Source organism: Pseudophryne corroboree, chromosome 1 (genome assembly GCF_028390025.1).
Source record: "Pseudophryne corroboree isolate aPseCor3 chromosome 1, aPseCor3.hap2, whole genome shotgun sequence".
Classification (NCBI taxonomy): Eukaryota; Metazoa; Chordata; class Amphibia; order Anura; family Myobatrachidae; genus Pseudophryne; species Pseudophryne corroboree.
The window spans coordinates 959,467,629-959,485,149 of NC_086444.1; the positions used below are offsets into that span (position 1 = coordinate 959,467,629).

The window sequence follows — 17,521 nt, forward strand, 5'->3', positions numbered from 1 at the left end:
AGACACCATCGGTTACAGATACCATCGGTTCCAGTCCGATAATACAGATACTATGACTTCCAGATACCAATGGTTCCTCTCCGATAATACAGATACCATCAGTTACATATACCATTGCTTCCAGTCCAATAAAACAGTTACCATCAGTTACAGTCTGATAATACAAATACTATTGGTTCCAGATACCATCGGCTCCAATAAGACATTTCTGGCCTTGGTGACCCAGTCAGGGGGCCATGAACAGCCCGACGGGTGCAGCAAAAACTCAAATCCCCTTGCAGGGTTCCCTAAAGAAGACCATGGGGGTAAGACTCTGCGCCCCTGCTCTGGGTTTTGTCAGCTACAGATGTAGCCACCTTTATCTTGACTGGCTGAGGCGTTTGTCCCGATCGAGCATACGCAGCGTAGGGAGGCGCGCCTAGTCACAGAGAGGCGTACCTAATCGCACGGAGGCAGACAGCGTTTGGCGTTACCTTTACGTGTAATACCTGCGATCAGCCACCAGATGTCGCTTTTTACAATCACCACTGAGCATGCGTGTGGTCTCCCGTAAAATACAATACTGAAATATATAATAAGGACTACTTTACTAAGGCGTCTCATTACGCTGCATACAGTAAATACTCATTACGCTGCATTATTTAATACAGTATATACGATACAGACACAGATAGTACAGCATACAGTATATGATCCATCTACAGTACTTTATGAATATGTGAGCGTCCAAGTCCCGCAGACAAAACAACAGAAAACCAGTAGTGTACACTGTCGCAAATGGACGTGTTAGAAGTTCACCGTTGCCTCTTGAGATTAGGAATTTTGTACAGTATGTTAGTGTCCTAATCCCGTAGTCATTACAGCATAATCAAAACCAATGGATTTATTCATCTGTCTGCGGCGAAGTGGTGAAGTATTCCGCTTCCTATACTCAGAGTCCTGAGTTCGATTCCTAAAGTACAAATGCATGTTAGTTTTTTCCAGACACTTTATTATTTTTTTTATTTACATAAACCAGGGCAAAGCTGCATGAGCGGTTCTACTGTTAAGGTTCTATGCACCGTACAGTACACATACAATTCTGTAGCTGGGCAGACTCAATAGAAATGGCTACCACCTATGACTCCTTGCCCCACAGAGGCCCTAGGCTACGGAGCAAGTAACAGTCCAGATTTTACAGGCTATGGGGCAATGCTGAAGGAGCGTCACAATCCCCTAGCTAAAATACACAGGGGCGATAGGGATAAGCTAGGTCTGCACGTTACGGTACACCGGACTCAATCGCATAGCACACTGGCAAAATGACCATTACCCCTGAATCCCCACCTCGTGGCAGGCAGTGATGGCTACGGGGCAATGCTGAAGGAGCGTCACAATCCCCCAGCCAAAATACACAGGGGCGATAGAGATAAGTGAGGTCTATGCACATTACGTTACACCGGGCTCGATCGCATGGCAAACTGACAAAACACAAGTTTTACATAAAGCAGGGCAAAGCTGCAGGAGAGTTTCTACTGTCAAGATTCTATGCACTTTACGGTACACATACAATTCTATAGCAGGGCAAACTCAATTGAAATGGCTACCGCCTGTGACTCCTAGCTCCATCGAGGCACTCGGCTATGGAGCAAGTAACAGCACAGTTTGAAGCAATGCTGAAGGAGCGTCAGAATCCCCTAGCTAAAATACACAGGGGTGATAGGGATAAGCGAGGTCAATGCACATAACGATACACCGCAAAGTACCCCATGGTTTTGATTATGCCTTTTCTTTGAACACGGTATTTTCCACTGCCTCGCCCTACCCCCATCCCACTTTCCCCTTCCCCCCTGGGAGCCTGCAAAGTACATGCAGTAGACAGGGAAGGAGTTCCGATCAGGTTACAAGACATGTGCAACAGTATACTACTGTATGTAGGAAAATCCTCCACCTACTCTGATTTATGTGAAACCTGTGTGCAGCCTTTCATTGAATGTATAACAAAGAAAAAATAAAAATAAAGTGAATGTCACGGGAACATAGAAAAAAAAGGTTGGCACTTTGGGACTCTCAGCGTGGGAGGTGGGAGCCTTCATCGCTAGGTTGGTATGGAAGGGGAGACAATTAGCTACCGGAGGGTATTAACCCCAAGTTTCTGTGACCCCCACAAGGCTCATGGCAAGCGTCGGAACCCATGGTGGGTCTGAATTAACGGGCCCATTATAGTCTATGGGAAAATGGGTCCACTTTGCATACTGATATCTCTGGTTCTGGGTGTCCCAGAGACTCAGGACTGGTACCATACAAAAGAGGAGACTCTTGGCTTTCGGGGCAGACCAACCACTAGTTTATGAGACACTGGAAAAGGAAACGGGAAGCAACCGTGTTTCGGGTCCCCTCCAGTTGTCCGCCTAGCTTGCACAGGATGCAGGGTTTCTGGCTAGATAGGAAATACTGTACAGAAATGCTAAGCATGGTAATTTGACATCCAGGAACATAGGGAGGAGTTTTTATCTCTCTCCATTATACTTAGAAAAATTACACTTGCCACTGTACGTTACAATCTGTTCGTGCTAATTAGTACACTAGTAGAACATACTGTACAGAGATACTAAGGGCAGTGATTTGGCATCCACGAACTTAGAGAGGAGCTTTAATCTCTCTCCATTGTAATCTTTCTAAGTATAATGGAGAGAGATAAAAGCTCCTCCCTAAATTCCTGGGTGCCAAATTACAGTCTTTAGTATCTCTGTATTCTATGTTCTACTAGTGTACTAATTAGCATGAACAGCTTGTAACGTACAGTGGCAAGTTTAATATTTCTATGTATAATGGAGAGAGATAAAAGCTCCTCTGAAAGTTCCTAGATGCCAAATCACCGTCCTTAGTATGTTCTACTAGTGTACTAATTAGCACAAACGGCTGTTAACGGAATGCCAAATCACCGAACTTAGTATCTCTGTACAGTATGTCCTATTAGGGTACTAATTAGCATGAACAGCTTGTAACGTACATGGCAGGTTTAATCTTTCTATGTATAATGGAGAGAGATAAAAGCTCCTCAGTAAGTTCCTGGATGCCAAACACCGTACTTAGTATCTCTGTACAGTATGTTCTATTAGGGTACTAATTAGCTGTTCGTGCTAACTAGTACCCTAATAGAAAATACTATACAGAGATACTAAAGACGGTGATTTGGCAACCAGGAATTTACGGAGGAGAAAGATCAAACCTGCCACTGTATGTTACAAGCTGCTCGTGCTAATTAGTACACTAGAAGAACATGCTGTACAGAGATACTACGGACAGTGATTTGGCATCCAGGAACTTAGGGAGGAGCTTTTATCTCTCTCCATTATACTTAGAAAGATTACAATGGAGAGAGATAAAAGCTCCTCCCTAAGTTCCTGGATGCCAAATCACTGTACTCAGCTATCGCCTTAGCGTGCTAAAACGTCCGTCTTGGCGGAGAATCGGTCAAGATAAAGGTGGCTACATCTGTACCTAGTCCTAGTCACTGCATCGCCCTGCATCTCCTGAACATTAAGTCTTTCCACCTCTATGAGAAGGAACTACGTAAAACCTCAGAGTTTTCAGCACAACTCCGCTCCAGTCACCAATAACTCTGTCACAGTTCCGGACACATTCTTACAACAAATTCAGATACTAGTAAGGGATATTGCATTCCATTGGCAGTGGTAAATATACTGTATTTCCTGTGTGGCTGTGCGACTAGTTTCCCAGACAGGGCCGTTTCTAGACAATTTGGCTCCCAGTGCGAACAATAAAAAATGCTTCCCCACCTCATGGATTTTTAAGAAACAAACAAACAAAAAAGTAGCATGGCAAAAAACATGGTGTGGCCTTGATACAAGGGGTATGGCTTTGCAGGTAAACACTACCTTACTCCCTAGTTATGCCCTTGACACCATAGTATGCCCCACACTGTAATGGCTCTTACACATTATGGCACACAGTTATGCTTCTGACACTACAATAAGCCCTATACACAGTAATGCCCCTTACAAATTATATCACACACATAGAGATTACTTACTTTTAAACTAACTGCTTGTCAGGGGCTGGTGTGCATTCACTGCAGGCTGAAGCATTTTCACCACTTCTCCTAGCCACCTCACAGTTGGTGGCCATTTTGGCAGGAACGTTTTCAGTTGTATTCCATGCGGAAAGCCAGTCCACATGAAATACTGCTGCAGATAGTGACTGCAGGTGTACTGTGCAATTGGACGGCTTGCACGGCCCTAGAATTGGCACTGGTCCCCGGCACTCTTCTTTTCTCCTATGGTTCCTTCACACCAGGTAGACTGGATATGCTTTGTGTATAGATCTTGTGCAGTGTTTCCCAGCCTTGGTCCTTATGGCCCACTCACATTCCAGGTTCTATGGATTTCCATACATAATTATGATGGCTTAATTATTACCTAGGCTCAGTTTGAATTACCCACCTATGCTGAAGCATTGATATGGACTATAAGTGTGCCATGAGGACTAAGGACCTTATTCAGTAAGGATTGCCTTTCAATCGCATGCCGGGGGCCACCCATTGCAGGGCAAATCTGCCCAGCGTGCTACCAGCTGCCCACCCACAGCGAACATGCTCTAATTGTGATTGCAACACAATTATAGCGTCGTCGCAGAAACTAGTGAATCCTCCTGCCAGGGGAGCGGCTGTGTGTGATGACACACAGCTGCTACGAAAATGCCGCCAACGCACCCCCATTTCCCCAGGCGGCGCCTACCCCACAAACGCCTCTGTCTGTCAATCAGTCAGAGGTGTTTGCAGTTAATGCGGGCAGACCGCACTAACTGTGCGTGCATGCACAGGACAGGACCTACGCATGCACGTGCGGGTCCCATCACTGAAATTACGGTCTCATCGCCTTTACTATGCAACCTGAATTAGGCCCTAGGTTTGGAAAACACTGATCTAGTGTGCTTGCCAGCGGAAAATGAAGTTAGTGCATGCGGTAGGTATTAGTTTGATCTATTGTACACTTGATTGGATATTTATATTATTTATTTGCATTGAAATTGTGTTTTCTGCACCATTGTGTTTTTTATTTTTGTATGCTACATGCAGAATTAATGGCAGACATTGAAGGAAAGCTCCAACCATGTTCCTGGCCAGAACTCATCTGCTCTCTGTGTGCCAGTGTTTTTTTTTTATAACATAATTTGCATTTGGAAAAATTGTAATTACTATATAAATATACTATAAAATAACAAAATGTAAATCTATATTCAGATATTTAAAGTGTATATGATTATTCCGACTAAGGTACAGCTGTTGAGTATTTTGGATTTTTTTTTTCAGACTTTAATTCCATCATTATCACACTGGAAAAACTTGTGAACATTTATAGAATGTCTGTCTCACTTGATCACATCAATCCATCTGATATGTCCTTGCTCCTGCAGTATCTAAAACTTTGGCTGGAAAATATACTTAAGCAATTCTATCTGCAGCCTTATGAGGAATATAACTATAGCTTGTAAATTTAAGAAAAAAAGTTAGTTTGTAATTTAACTATATGTTTTTTTCTATTTTTACTATTGATTTACCTTAGCAAGTAAAGTAAATATATACAGTAATATTATTTATTGTGCTCAATATATCATCTCTGCAAGGTAATGTTTTTAAACAGTAAGAACATCTACTTACTGCTATTTGTTGTATTCCATCTACTTAAATGACCCAAGAAAGCAATCTATGAAACCCAGTGCAAAATAATTTAGCAGCTCTTGTACAAGTGATCATACTGTCATTAAAGTGTAACTTGTAGCACCTAGAGCTTCATCTTAACTAAAATTTTTAGAAACGACTACAGTATCAGAGGAATCCCAAGCAACCACTTTAGTATAATTTTGACTACTGCAGTGGACAATACTTTCATACTGAAAACAAGGTGCACTGGGGTTATTCAGGTTTGTTTTCAATAAAAAAAGTTAACAATTGTGCAAAACCATGTGCACTGCAGGGGAGGCAGATATAACATGTACAGTGAGATTTAGATTTAGGTGGGTTATTTTGTTTCTGTGCATGGTAAATACTGGCTGCTTTATTTTTACACTGCAATTTAGATTTCAGTTTGAACACACCCCACCCAAATCTAAATCTCTCTGCACATGTTACATCTGTCCCATCTTCAGTGCAACATGGTTTTGCCCAACTGGTAATTTTTTTGTTTGCTAACAAACCTGAATAAGGCCCATTATCTACTATTCTGAGTCAATAGATTGGAAATGTGCATTTTCAATAAACTATGAACATTTTACCATTTATAACATGTCAAAAAGTTTTTTTAAGGATCAGTTCCTTTTTAACCAAGATTCAGCTGAAAGTAATCAATGTAACAATCTCTAATAATGATCAAATTTACAGCGACTATAACTATATCTGTAAATACGTTTATCTGTAAAGCATTGCATTGTTTGCCATTTCAAATAATGGGGTGGGATGTAATGCCGCCCGAGTTTGGCATCCGTGCGGGATGCTGTTCGAACTCTGATTTTTTTTTTAAGGGACAATTACAAGGCAAAACCATGCCTTGTAAGTGTTTGCCCCTTTAAAAAAAGTCTGAGTTCGCCCGGCATCCCGCTTGGCCGCCGAACTTGGCCAGCATTATATCCCACCCAATGTATTATCCTAATAACAGAATAAGATAGCTGTATATAAGATAGCTGTATATAATTTCATTCATTTTACATATTCACCTTTCATTTGTTTCTTTTGCTCTTTTTTTTTCTTTTTTTTCTTTTGTTTTCTTTCCAACATGCTGCAGTTTCCAATATATTGTGGCGCAAAGAAGGTATTCATATATTAGTTTTTATATTTAGCATATTTTTGAAGAATAGTAGTTACCATTGATCATTGTGTTTATGTGCCACTGATTTAGCAGTTTTTAGAGATATTTTATGCATATGGATAACAAAAAGAAGAATAAATGCTTTTCACACAGTAGGGATGATACAGACTGTGTCTTACACGTTCCACAAAACTACGAGGGTCCAGTACAGAAGCATTCTAGTGCCCTATAGTCCTTACTAGTTAACAAGAAACCCTTCCCCTGAATAACCTTGTGAGGTATTACTACCAGTCCCTATTAATGTTTCAGCTTGTAAGTGATTTTTATTGCATATAACATATGCTGACGTGGTGATTTTGGTTTTGGGAAACATGCATTCGATGGAGGGCATATATATATATATATATATATATATATAGAGAGAGAGAGAGAGAGAGATAGAAAGCAATAGCAATTTGGATTTAAGTGATATTATTGGATCACTTCACTAAGCCTTCAAATCACTCGCTACACTCTCGAGAGACAGAGCCAGGGAGCCCCACAAAATCTGGTAATCTCCCAAAAATTCCAGGAGAGTAGGTAAGTATGAGATGATACATGCACGCACATTATTATTTATATTAATATAGAAACATAGAATTTCACGGCAGATAAGAGCCACTTGACCCATCTAGTCTGCTCCTTTTATATCCGTTAGGTAATCTCAACCCTTTTTGACCTTTAGTACTTAGGGATATTAATATTCCTATCATCATTATTATTATTATTGTCTTTTATTTATATGGTGCCACAAGGGATCCACAGCACCCTTTACAGAGTACATAAACTAATGAGCAAAACAAGAAAAAAGGACTTACAGTACAAGACAATATAGGACAAGTACAATTTATATACAGAAAACAAGTGGTTAGGTGCCATCAAAGGGAGTATTGAGTATAAGATAGTTTAAGTAAGAGAAGGAAAGACACATGAGGGGAGAAGGCCCTGTTCTTGTGACAGGGTGACACAGAAGGGGTAGACCGTGAGCATGGACAAGAAGGTTAGGTGTACAGTTGGCTGGGTTTGGTGAAGAAGTACATCTTGAGAGCCTGTTTGAAGTTTTGTAGCGAGGTGGAGAGTCTGATGGGGAGAAATTGAGAATTCCAGAGGTAGGGAGCAGCACATGCAAAATCTTGTAGGTAGGAGTGGGAGGAGGTAATCAGTTGGCAGGGTAGGAGGCATGCATTAGCTGAGCAAAGGGGTTGGGTGGGAGCCTAGAGGGAGATATGGTCAGATGTAAATGGGAGAGGAGTTGGAGAGTGCTTTGTAAGTGAGTGTGAGAAGTTTGAATTGGATTCTGAAAGGGAAGGGGAGCCAGTGAAGGGCTTGCAGGAGAGGGGAGGTGGAAGTATTGCATTTCCTGAGGAAGATGATGGATCAGAATTGACGATATATTGAAGTGGAGAGGGGCACATGTCAGGAGGCCATTTAGGAGGAGATTACTGTAGTCAGGTCTGAAAAATGTGAGTGAAAAATGGCCTTAGAGGCATCCTGGATGAGAAAGGGTTTGATCCTGAAAATATTTTTGAGATGAAAGTGGCAGGTTTGTGAGAAGTATTGAATGTGTGGGTTGAAGGAAAGGGAATAGTTAAGTATTACACCAGGACAGTGCACTTGGGGGCTAGAGGAGATAGTAGTACCATCAATAGATAAATAAATTGTGGGAGGTGAAGTTATGCAGGAGGGAGGAAAGATGGTCAGCTCAGTCTTAGATGTGTTTCAGAAAGGAAGGAAGAGATAACAGAGGACAGTTTGAGATATGAGTGAGGAGGGAGGGGACTGAGAGGAAGAGTAGAATGAGTATCTTCAGTATAGAGATGATGTTGTAAGTCCAAATAAATAATTAGCTCACCTAAAGAGAATATGTAGAGAGAGAAAAGGAGAGGCCCAAGAACAGAACCTGGGGGGACACCTACTGGTAGAAGATGTTGGGGGGGTGGAGTCAACAGAGGAGACAGGGAAGGAATGGTCAGAAAGGTATGAGGACAGCCAGGAGAGAGCAGTATAATGCAGGTCAATAGAGTAAAGAATTTGGAGAAGGAGATGGTGATCCATAATGTAAAATGCAGCAGAGAGGTCAAGGAGGATAAGCATCTAGACATATCCCTTGGATGTAGCAGCAAGGAGGTCATTGCAGACTTTTGTGAGGGCAGTTTCAGTGCAGTGGAGAGAATGGAAAACAGACAGGAATGGTTCACGCAGTGAGCTGAAGGAGAGAAAGACAGTTTGGTGGTTGTAGAATATATGCTTAAGGAGTTTGGAGGCATAAGGGAGAAGACAGTTGGGTTGATAGTTGGAGAGAGTGGTTAGATCAAGGTTAGAATTTTTTAAGATGAGTAGAGACAAGAGCATACTTGAAGGAAGATGGGACAGTGTCTGATGTTAGGGAGAGATTGAGGAGATGGGCAAGATAGGAACATGCAAAAGTAGAGAGGTAGCGGAGTAGGCAGGAGGGGTCAAGTGGGGAGGTGGAGGGCGTGAGGAATGGATGAGGGCCATAACTTCCTCACCAGATACAGGGAAGAAATATATCATAGTTAGTAGTAGGGAAGGAAAGGGGGGCATGGAATGGAGGAGGGGGTTGCTCAGGTGGGATGTGATGTCCTGTCTTATGGAGTCAATTTTGGAGGTGAAGTAGGTGTCAAAGTGAAGAGCAGAGAATTAAGAGGGGAATTGAGGTGGGGGTGGGCAGAGGAGTGAGTTAACAGTGGCAAAGAGGTGCCAGGGGTTTGAGGACTGGGAGGACATGAGGTTTTCGAAGTATGATTGTTTAGAGAGTGAAAGGGCAGCACAGTAGGATGAGAGCATACATTTATTATGGATGAAGTCTGCCTTAAAGAGTGATTTCTTCCACTGTCGCTCGGCTATACATGAGCATTTTTGCAGATGTCTGGGGCGTTTGGAGTGCCAGGCTTGCAGTGTTGATTTGCCATGGTGAATAATAGTCGGTGGGGCAACAGAGTTAAGAGCAGTAGTAAAGGATGCATTGTATTTGATTTTCCCTTCAATACCATTTGCAGTGTCATCAACAAAAATATTAAAGAGCACTTGTCCAAGTACAGATCCCTGGGTAATCTACTGGTAACATTTCCCTCCATGGAATGCACTCTATTTAATACAATTGTCTGTTTGCTATCCTGCAACCAGGTTCTTGTGCATTTAACTGTTTTATAATCAAATCCCATGCTTTTGAGATTATTTGATTTGGGGCCGTGTCAAATGCCTTACTACAGTCTAGGAATGCTACATCTACGCCCTCCCCCCCTACCACCTTGATCTATTATTTTAGTCATGGTGTCAAAAAAGTCAATAAGATTTGTGTGGCATGATCTCCCCCTCAGTAAATCCATGCTGTTTGGGATCCTGTAAATTGATTTAAGATATTCCACAACTCTTTATTTTCATAGTGTGTCAATTACTTTCTCTACTACTGATGTAAGACTTACTGGTCTGTAGTTACTTGCTTCTTCTTCGCTTTCACTTTTATGCAGTGGTACGACATTTGCTCTTTTCCAGTGTTCCAGAATTGCACTTGTGGCTAGTGACTGGTTGAATAATTCTGTTAATGGTGCTACCTGCACACTTTTAACTCTTTTAGTATCCTTGGCTGTATCTCATCTGGCCCCATTGATTTATCCACTTTCAGTTTTAGAGTTCTGTTAGGACCTTTTCCTCTGTAAATGTACTTTAATCTACCTTTTTTATGACTGTTCTTGCAAGTTAATTGTGGCCTTTTCCCTGCTCCTTCTGTAGTAAATACTGAGCAAAAATAATTATTCAGATGATCTGCTATTGCCTTGTCTCCCATCACCAAATTATCACTCAGTCTTATTATTCCTCCATTTGATTTTATCATTTCCCTTATATACTTATATAAAAAGTTTTGCCCCCTTTATCTACTGGCTGGGCCATTTTCTTCTCAGCTTCTGCCTTTGTGTGCCTGATCACATTTTTAGCCTCCTTCCATCTGGCAAGATACACCTCTTTATTGTTTTTATTTTGAGTCAGCTCAACTTTCCTAAAGGCCATCATTTTTGCTTTCACTGTAGTTGATACCTCTTGTGTAAATCACACTGGCTTCCTTATCCTGGTGCTACGTCTAACCCTTTTGATACAAAGGTCATAATTATCATTATAGATCATCATTATTATTATTATTATCATCTTTTATTTACATGTTACCACTAAGGTTATGCAGTGCTGTACAAGAGGAAGACATAAAAACATATACAGCAAACAGCATGTGTATCATGCACAGTGAATCATGTTATGAGCACAAAGCATGAATACAAATATTGCAGACAATCACATATAGGGAGTGAAAATAAAGGGGGAAGGGTAGTACAAGTGACTGTAGAGTCAAATGGTAATGAGTCACATGGGAAGATGCAACAGTTTTCAATGATACTGTAACCATCATATGAGTGAGCACACGGTGTCCTTGAGGGGGAGAAGAATACAAAACAGAAAGTGTACTGGTAGTAGAGATAGTGCAAGGGAAGAAAAAGAGGGCCCTTTCTGAGAGCTTACGTTACACTTGGATGTGGTAAACAGTTGTAGAGAGAACTTGTAATGAGACAATAGGATGACTTAAGGGCTATAGTAAAAAGTTGTGTCTTAAGGGAATGTTTAAAGCTGTGCAGACTGTAAGAAAGTCAGACCTGGATATGTAGTGCATTCCAAATGAAGTGGCTCTGCTTGAGAAATTCGGAGGTGGGCATGGAAGGAAGTGACCAGAGTGGAGGTGAGGTGGCAGATAGTGGAGGAGGCTGAGGAAGTGTAGACAGAGATGAGGGTTAAGGTTTAAGTGGGGGGAGAGTGATTAATGTCTTTCTATGTAAAGGCAAGGAGTTTGAATTTGATTCTGAAGAGGATAGGTACTCATTGAAGGAGGTTGGCGATGGGGGAGATAGATGCCCGGCACTGAGAAAAGAAAATTCTGTATAGATTGGACTGTGGAGAGATAACATAGAAGTTGGCCAGAAAGGACAAGGTTTCAGTAGTCAGTGTGATATTATAAGTACATGGATACAGGTTTTAGTGGCATTTGGGGTAAGGAAATCGGAATCCTAAAGATGTTTTGGAGATGGAAGCAGCAGGACTGAGAGGTCACTAGAATCTCTGGAGAGGAGAGAGAAGAATTGAGGATGACAATGAGATATTGGCAATGGGGGACTAAAGTGAGGTGATGTTGTTGATAGACAGAGGGTGAATCCTGGTAGGAGAAAACAATGAGTCTTAGCCATGTTAACATCGATCCTGAGATTGCAGAGGGTAGGCAAAATGCACTAGAGAAGATCAGGTGAGAAGAGATAGATTTTTAGGTTATTAGTTTAGACATAGTGTTGAAGGCAATAGAAGCTGATGTGATTTCCAGGGGATGAGGTGTACATTGAGAAGAGAAGGTGGCAAGGGCAGATCCTTGAGGAAATGATACAGAGGTGGAGTTTTTGGTAGACACTTGGAAGGATCAATTTTAGAGGTAGGAGGAGAACCAAAAGAAAACAGTGGTAGAGGCCAATGAAAGTTATAAAGAATGAAAGGGTGGTTAACAATGTCAAAGGTGGCAGACAGATAAAGGAGAATGATCTGCCGTACAGTATTTCATATTTATTATGGACTTGAATCAGCATTTAATGAAAAATAAGTATGCAATGCTAAAGATTCACAATTATTTTTTATTTGTCATGTAGCATCAGGCAGTTCAAAAGAAAGGATAACTGACAGCTTGCATCATGGCTACACATACAAGCATGCCCTGCCACAAGAATGCTATAATGGTATACTAAACTGTGAGAGAGCATGCTGGTATATGTAGTTCAAAAGCAGCTGGAGGGCGGCGTATTGCCTACCCCTGCCATAGATCATTAATTGTCTTTTATCCCCTCTTGTTGCATGGCAGATACTGAACACATTAAATGTTATAAAGATACATTGTACATACAGTATGTACAGGTAGATATAGGATTGTCATCATCAAATTAAAACACGTTAGGGTGATGTTTGTTAGCCAATGCTTAAATGTACATTTATTGTCCAATTTTTTTGTGATCTGTTTGGTTGCTGCTGGGATCTTTAAAGGAGGATATCATTTTTTAAGATCTGAGGGTGTATTTACTAAAAGTTGATTTTGGTTTTCAGTTGATTTTCAGTCGATTTTGTTTGACAGGTATTTACTAAAGTCAAAATCGACTCAAAAATGATTGAAATAGAACTGTACACTTAAATAGAACTACAATAGAACCTTCAATACATAAACATAGAGTTCAATTCCAATAGTTGATTTGAAAATCGACTCAAAATCGACCATAAATCACCATTTTCAATAGAACCATCAGAAACAGTTCTATTTGATTCGAACTCATGTGGAATAGTCTAAAATCTCAATATGTTGAAAAAAAACCATGGGAGAGAAGCATGTGGGGCACTCTGGCTGCATAAATAATGACATTTAAAGGCACAACAATGAGTTATAAAAAATGTAGATATACAAATTAGCACAGGAATGAAGGTGTTTGTGGGTAATACAGTGCATGTGGCCAGTAGGAATGCTTTTGTAAAATTTTGGGATGATTTTTTATTGATTTATATATAGATTATTGGTCAATTTTTGGTGAATAGAACACACTTAGAACTTCAAAAAGAACTCGCATAAGCCAGTGATTTTAAAATGGAACTCTAAATCGACTTTTCGTAAATGAGCTATTTGGAATAGAAACGCTGCAGTTCAATTTGTATGGGATGTTGTTTTTTTTCTGGTTGATTTTAAATACACCCAAAATCAACTTTTAGTAAATATACCCCCTGGTCTATAGTCAAGGAAATCCAAAGTAGCAGAATTGGGAATGTGTACAGATGACCTTAAGTAAAAAATCAGGAAGTTATTTTCAGCTCATACTTAACTGATCTCAGCACATGGTACTCTCCAGAAAGAAGTTTCGGCAATCAGTGATAAACTCATGGCTGTAGAAGACCAATCAAGAATTTGAGTCACCATAAAATATATATCCATTGCTGAATAACATGGATGTTCTATATCAACTTTCTCAATCCTTGTTCCTACAGTATTTATAGTACATAGATATCTTACATTTAAATTCTTTGTGACTTACAGTACATATTTTCTCAGTTGTTTCTTCTGCCATCTTTACAAAGTTGACTCTGCTCTAAAGAACACCCTTCTGTAGCTACATATTTTTATGGGAACAGATATTTTATGCAGCTTTGCCATCCTATACCATATCTGAAATTCTTTGTGACTTACAGTACATATTTTCTCAGTTGTTTCTTCTGCCACCTTTACAAAGTGGATGGTGAATAAGTAGCTTCACTGTTGATTTCTAACTGGCCAAATGTTGAGGGAAAAATGGGGCTTATACAGTACATCAATCACCTCACTAGTCACTGATAGTACTCCAGAGCTCATCAATACTATTCTATCAATTGGTTACTTTTGGGCCATGATAATACTGTATAACTAATTGCAGATTTTGGCTACTATTCTCAGGTTTTTTTATACAGCTGTTGCATATTTTATATTGATGTGTTACAGTACCTCTTTCTTTCTACTGTTCAGATATCAATCTCTTTTGTATTTATCTTTGATGTCATATTTCTTTGTTAATTGCAGTTATAATTAGGTGGTTAGGGTAGGCCGTTTTTTTTGAGTGGCTCTTCTCACACACTAGTCCTTTATTTGCCACTTCATATATATGGCAAAATTTCAGGTTCCATACTATATATGGGATTTATTATATTTCCTCCCATGGTTTTATATTAGGTCTCCCCCCAACTATTTGTCATGCTACTTAAACATTTTTTTGTTTGTAAATGCTAGGGAATTGAAGTCACCTAACAAGAGACAATGATCCCTTTGGTCCTTTGTTTTTCAAAATGGAGAAGTACTAGGTATACAGGATGGAAAAAACAAGGGATGTAGTCCTATTGGGCGCTTCTAGACGATCGATTGCTGCCTTCTTAAATCCCACAATGGACTTATCCCAAACAGTCCAAAAAATAGAACAAGAAAAGTGAAGGTAGTGTGGGTTAGATGGCGCTATCGCTCAAGCAGTGATGGTAAAAGTGAGAGTGCTGGATAGATACTTAACTTTGCCGTTTCACAGTGGGTAATCAATGATGTTCTATGTTCAATATTTGTTGAAAAACTCGCCGTATTCAAGGATAGGAGAAAATAAGAATTTACTTACCGATAATTCTATTTCTCGTAGTCCGTAGTGGATGCTGGGGACTCCGTCAGGACCATGGGGATTAGCGGCTCCGCAGGAGACAGGGCACAAAAGTAAAAGCTTTAGGATCAGGTGGTGTGCACTGGCTCCTCCCCCTATGACCCTCCTCCAAGCCTCAGTTAGGATACTGTGCCCGGACGAGCGTACACAATAAGGAAGGATTTTGAATCCCGGGTAAGACTCATACCAGCCACACCAATCACACTGTACAACCGGTGATCTGAACCCAGTTAACAGCATGATAACAGCGGAGCCTCTGACAAGATGGCTCACAACAATAATAACCCGATTTTTGTAACAATAACTATGTACAAGTATTGCAGACAATCCGCACTTGGGATGGGCGCCCAGCATCCACTACGGACTACGAGAAATAGAATTATCGGTAAGTAAATTCTTATTTTCTCTGACGTCCTAAGTGGATGCTGGGGACTCCGTCAGGACCATGGGGATTATACCAAAGCTCCCAAACGGGCGGGAGAGTGCGGATGACTCTGCAGCACCGAATGAGAGAACTCCAGGTCCTCCTCAGTCAGGGTGTGCCCCTGACCAAGTATCAGCTCGGCAAAGTTGTAAAGCCGAGACCCCTCGGGCAGCCGCCCAAGATGAGCCCACCTTCCTTGTGGAATGGGCATTTACATATTTTGGCTGTGGCAGGCCTGCCACAGAATGTGCAAGCTGAATTGTACTACACATCCAACTAGCAATCGACTGCTTAGAAGCAAGAGCACCCAGTTTTTTGGGTGCATACAGGATAACAGCAAGTCAGTCTTCCTGACTCCAGCCGTCCTGGAAACTATATTTTCAGGGCCCTGACAACATCTAGCAACTTGGAGTCCTCCAAGTCCCTAGTAGCCGCAGGTACCACAATAAGCTGGTTCGGGTGAAACACTGACACCACCTTAGGGAGAAACTGGGGATGAGTCCGCAGCTCTGCCCTGTCCGAATGGACAATCAGATATGGGCTTTTTGAGACAAACGCCGCCAATTCTGACACTCGCCTGGCCGAGGCCAGGGCCAACAGCATGGTCACTTTCCCTGTGAGATATTTCAAATCCACAGATTTGAGCGGTTTAAACCAATGTGATTTTAGGAATCCCAGAACTACGTTGAGATCCCACAGTGCCACTGGAGGCACAAAAGGGGGTTGTATATGCAGTACTCCCTTGACAAACTTCTGGACTTCAGGAACTGAAGCCAATTCTTTCTGGAAGAAAATCGACAGGGCCGAAATTTGAACCTTAATGGACCCCAATTTGAGGCCCATAGACACTCCTGTTTGCAGGAAATGCAGGAAACGACCGAGTTGAAATTTCTTCATGGGGCCTTCCTGGCCTCACACCACGCAACATATTTTCGCCACATGTGGTGATAATGTTGTGCGGTCACCTCCTTCCTGGCTTTGACCAGGGTAGGAATGACCTCTTCCGGAATGCCTTTTTTCCCATAGGATCCGGCGTTCAACCGCCATGCCGTCAAACGTAGCCGCGGTAAGTCTTGGAACAGACATGGTACTTGCTGAAGCAAGTCCCTTCTTAGCGGCAGAGGCCATGAGTCCTCTGTGAGCATCTCTTGAAGTTCCGGGTACCAAGTCCTTCTTGGCCAATCCGGAGCCACGAGTATAGTTCTTACTCCTCTACGTCTTATAATTCTCAATACCTTGGGTATGAGAAGCAGAGGAGGGAAGACATACACCGACTGGTACACCCACGGTGTTACCAGAACGTCCACAGCTATTGCCTGAGGGTCTTTTGACCTGGCGCAATACTTGTCCAGTTTTTTGTTCAGGCGGGACGCCATCATGTCCACCTTTGGTCTTTTCCCGATGAAGTCCCCACTCTCCCGGGTGGAGGTTGTGCCTGCTGAGGAAGTCTGCTTCCCAGTTGTCCACTCCCGGAATGAACACTGCTGACAGTGCTATCACATGATTTTCCGCCCAGCGAAAAATCCTTGCAGTTTCTGCCATTGCCCTCCTGCTTCTTGTGCCGCCCTGTCTGTTTACGAGGGCGACTGCCGTGATGTTGTCCCGCTGGATCAATACCGGCTGACCTTGAAGCAGAGGTCTTGCTAAGCTTAGAGCATTGTAAATTGCCCTTAGCTCCAGTATATTTATGTGGAGAAAAATCTCCAGACTTGATCACACTCCCGGGAAATTTTTTCCCTGTGTGACTGCTCCCCAGCCTCTCAGGCTGGCCTCCGTGGTCACCAGCATCCAATCCTGGATGCCGAATCTGCGGCCCTCTAGAAGATGAGCACTCTGTAACCACCACAGGAGAGACACCCTTGTCCTTGGAGATAGGGTTATCCGCTGATGCATCTGAAAATGCGATCCGGACCATTTGTCCAGCAGATCCCACTGAAAAGTTCTTGCGTGGAATCTGCCGAATGGAATCGCTTCGTAATAAGCCACCATTTTTCCCAGGACTCTTG

The 17,521-nt window shown here is 41.8% G+C and overlaps 1 protein-coding gene across 2 annotated transcripts in view; it reads left to right on the plus strand.

Moving 5' to 3' along the window:
* FSTL5 (follistatin like 5) overlaps positions 1 to 17,521 on the plus strand; it is a 1,009,581-nt gene that overhangs the window by 865,759 nt on the left and 126,301 nt on the right. Inside the window, exon 11 of one of the 2 annotated variants that reach the window (XM_063920448.1) lies at positions 6,783 to 6,809. The exons of the other annotated variant lie outside the window; for it this stretch is intronic. Within the exon in view, the coding sequence (XP_063776518.1) occupies positions 6,783 to 6,809 (27 nt within the window). The remainder of the gene's footprint in view (positions 1 to 6,782; positions 6,810 to 17,521) is intronic. 2 annotated transcript variants of the gene reach the window in all.